This window comes from Dipodomys ordii, unplaced genomic scaffold (genome assembly GCF_000151885.1).
Source record: "Dipodomys ordii isolate 6190 unplaced genomic scaffold, Dord_2.0 Scaffold2, whole genome shotgun sequence".
Lineage (NCBI taxonomy): Eukaryota > Metazoa > Chordata > Mammalia > Rodentia > Heteromyidae > Dipodomys > Dipodomys ordii.
The window spans coordinates 680,594-683,724 of record NW_012267218.1 but is presented as its reverse complement, the minus strand read 5'-3'; the positions used below and the strand labels follow the sequence as shown (position 1 = coordinate 683,724).

Genomic DNA, 3,131 nt, shown 5'->3' with positions numbered 1-3,131 from the left:
GCGGGGGAGGGTGTGCAGGTGAGTAGGGGTGCGGGGGAGGGTGTGCAGGTGAGTAGGGGTGCGGGGGAGGGGTGCAGATAAGTAGGGATGGGAGGGGTCACTTGCTGAGCAGTGGTCAATGTCATGATGGTTGGACCGTCAAGGCTTATGGAAGAGCAGGAGGAACCCAGGGCCCGGGTATACAGCAGGTGTTTCTGTTCACCCTGAGTTTGAGATCCTCTGAGGCATCTGGGAAGAGAGGGTGGCTAGAGTGCCCAGGCGTGGGGATGGAATGCAAATACCACCATAAAGATGGGGGACAGAATGAAGAGTGGAGACTGGAGCCCAGGTCCCCAGGCGGTGGTTGGGGAGGTTCTGTCTGCCAGGGGGTGGGGGTGGGGGTAGTGTGCTTCCCATCGAGGCAGGCGTGAGCTCTGGAGAGCAGCATCGTGAACGGGAAGCCTCAGTGACGCCCCAGGCCCCAGCAGAGCTAGAGAGGGGAGGGCACGGGTCAGACACAGGTGGGTCTCAGCTTCTCAGGTTGAGTGTGAGCGTGTCAACCTGCAGGACATAGAAGAGGAGAGGAATGTGTCTCCCTGGACCAAGAAGGGTGTCAACAGGAAGGAGTGGGGCTTGAGACCGGGCATGTATGGATTTGGCATTACCCAAGGCTGGAGAGATACCAGTCTGCTCTCAGAGTACGAAGGTTCTAGTTTTGAGGGACAGCATGAGCAGGGACACAGGAAGGAGGGCCTGCTGCAATGGAGGCGTGGCAGTGTCGCACGGCTCCTCTGTGGGCTCTGGGCTGGGGCAGGTTCTGGGTGGCCCTGGGAATGGGGCTGGCTCTGTGAGCACAGCAGCAGAGTCATTTTCTCCAAGCCACAGGCCAAGAAGCTAGTGTGAAGAGCCTTCTAGTCATGCGCCCATGGGACACTGAGGCAGGTGACTGACAGGCTGTGGGTCAGGTGACTGATACGCTGGGTAGGTCAGGTGACTGACAGGCTGTGGGGGACAGATGACTGACAGGCTGTGGGGGTCAGGTAACTGACAGGGCCCCCCAAAATGGTCCCCTGGGTGAGGGAGCTAGGGGCTGACCTTGCCAGGACCTCAGCAGGAGCAGGGCTGCGTGTCCCCAGCCTGCCTCCGCCCTCTTCTGACGGCCCTCATGCTGTTGGCAGTGATCTGTCAGGTGGAGGCTGGTCGTGACCCCATGTCACCGCTGGAGCTTAGCTCCTGTGGGGGAGGCAAAGTCTCCCCAAGTCAGCCCGTCCACCTGCCTGACACTGAGTGGAGCGCACATTCTAGCTGCTGGCTGTGACAAGTCACACCGGCCTGGCTGTCGGCAGAGCCTCTCATGGGGACCAGTGCCTTGGGACCGCTGGGCCGGGGGGGGGGGGGGAGGCCGCGTGCTTGCTGAGTACGGCGGAGTTAGCCTCTGCGCCAGAGTGGGAGGGCCACGTCCACACGGCCTGCTCCCGTGCCGCCGCTCCCTGTGCCGGCCCTCTTGGGAGAGGACTCAGAGCCCACTTTCTTGCCTGGTGGCTGCAGGTTGAGCCAGACACTGGTGAAGGATGTGGCCATCTTGGCCAGGGAGATCCATGATGTGGCTGGGGACGGGGACTCCCTGGGGCCCACCCGCAGCCCTTCCCTCGGGAACATGCCCAGCACCCCTGCCTCGACCATCTCCGCGCGGGAGGAGGTGAGTGCGGGCCCGTGGGAGCGCTGTCGTGGGGAGGGCGGCTGTGGGCTGGTGGAGGGCGGAGGGTGAGCGGAGGGAGGCAGACGCCGTGCCGCCACCCTGCTGCACGGGCTGTGTGCCATGGGCAAGTGCGCGTGCGCGGTCTGGGCTGGCCCGCCCTGTGCCGGGAGCCTGCTCGAGTGGTGCTCGGGGTGTGAGGAGCTCTCCAGCCCCTCGCCACCTCGCCACGCCAGCCTCTGCCCCCGTCCTGCCACCCACAGCTTGTGCAGCGCATTCCCGAGGCCAGCCTCAACTTCCAGAAGGTGCCACCTGGCTCGCTGAACTCTCGGGACTTCAACCAGAACATGAGTGACAGCTGTGAGGAGACGCTGACCAAGACGAGGCCTCGGAACCGCGAGGAGGCACGGCGCTTCTCCCTGCGCGGCCCCGCGGGGGGGGGGGGCTGCGGCCCTGCTGCCATGCTGACACCCCGCTTTTGCAGGTGATCTTCGATAACCTGATGCTGAACCCGGTGTCCCAGCTCTCACAGGCCATCCGCCAGAACACAGAGCATCTTGCCGAGAAGATGAAGTGAGTTGGCCTCAGAGGCAGATGGGAACGCGAGTGTGGCGCCAGGCCTGCGCCGGCGCTGGGGGTGATGTGCACGTGTGGCCGCGTGGGGGCTGGGCCTGTGTCAGGGCTGGCGTCCATACGGGGCATGCAACTGGGTGCACATGCATGTGTGCGCCTGCAGCCAGGCTCTGTGTGTGTTGTGTGTGTGTGCGTGTGTGCATGCACACAACTTGCAGGAATCTGACCTGAGCTTGGGGCACCTACAGTCTCCCTCCAGCATCAGTCTGGCTCTCCTGTCCTCAGCCTGGGCTTCCGACACAGCCGCCCCTGCTCCCGCTCAGGGCTCAGCTTGCAGGAGAGAGCATGAGCTTCACCACAGTAGAGGAGCAGTTTTGAAGAGCATCACCTCAGTTCCCTTACGGCCATCTTTGCCCCTTTTGTTCCTAGGATTCTCTTCCAGAACACGGGTGGAGCGTGGGAGGACCTGGAGGCCAGGATCAACGCCGAGAATGAGGTTCCCATCCTGAAGACGTCCAACAAGGTGAGGGCTGGCTTGGGCAGGACCCACAGGGCCTCCGAGCCTGGGCCTGGCCTCCCCTGCCAACTGGCTGTGCCAGCTCGTCCAAGCTGACCCCACTCAGGATCCCAGGAGGCCCTGCTCTACCCGCACTTCCTCCTTCCCTCCACAGGAGATCAGCTCCATCTTGAAGGAACTGAGGCGTGTGCAGAGACAGCTGGAAGGTGGGTGTGGTATCTGTGGTGGGGCACTGTGCATGCTGGTAGGCCAGTTGGCCCCCCGGCCTTGGCCCCCCCCAGTTCCCAACCCCCCGGCCCCTCTGCCCCCCGGTCCCTTGGCCCCCGGAACTGCCAATCCCCTGGCCCCTCAGACCCCCACTCCCTG

At 63.8% G+C, this 3,131-nt stretch overlaps 1 protein-coding gene across 2 annotated transcripts in view; it reads left to right on the top strand.

Annotated features, from left to right (window-relative positions):
- The window catches only part of Cep170b (centrosomal protein 170B), a 41,657-nt gene that overhangs the window by 17,984 nt on the left and 20,542 nt on the right, over positions 1–3,131 (top strand). For both annotated transcript variants that reach the window (XM_013016166.1, XM_013016161.1), the window contains exons 13-17: positions 1,528–1,678; positions 1,939–2,079; positions 2,160–2,248; positions 2,678–2,771; positions 2,920–2,970. In XM_013016166.1, coding sequence (XP_012871620.1) covers positions 1,528–1,678; positions 1,939–2,079; positions 2,160–2,248; positions 2,678–2,771; positions 2,920–2,970 — 526 coding nt within the window. The remainder of the gene's footprint in view (positions 1–1,527; positions 1,679–1,938; positions 2,080–2,159; positions 2,249–2,677; positions 2,772–2,919; positions 2,971–3,131) is intronic.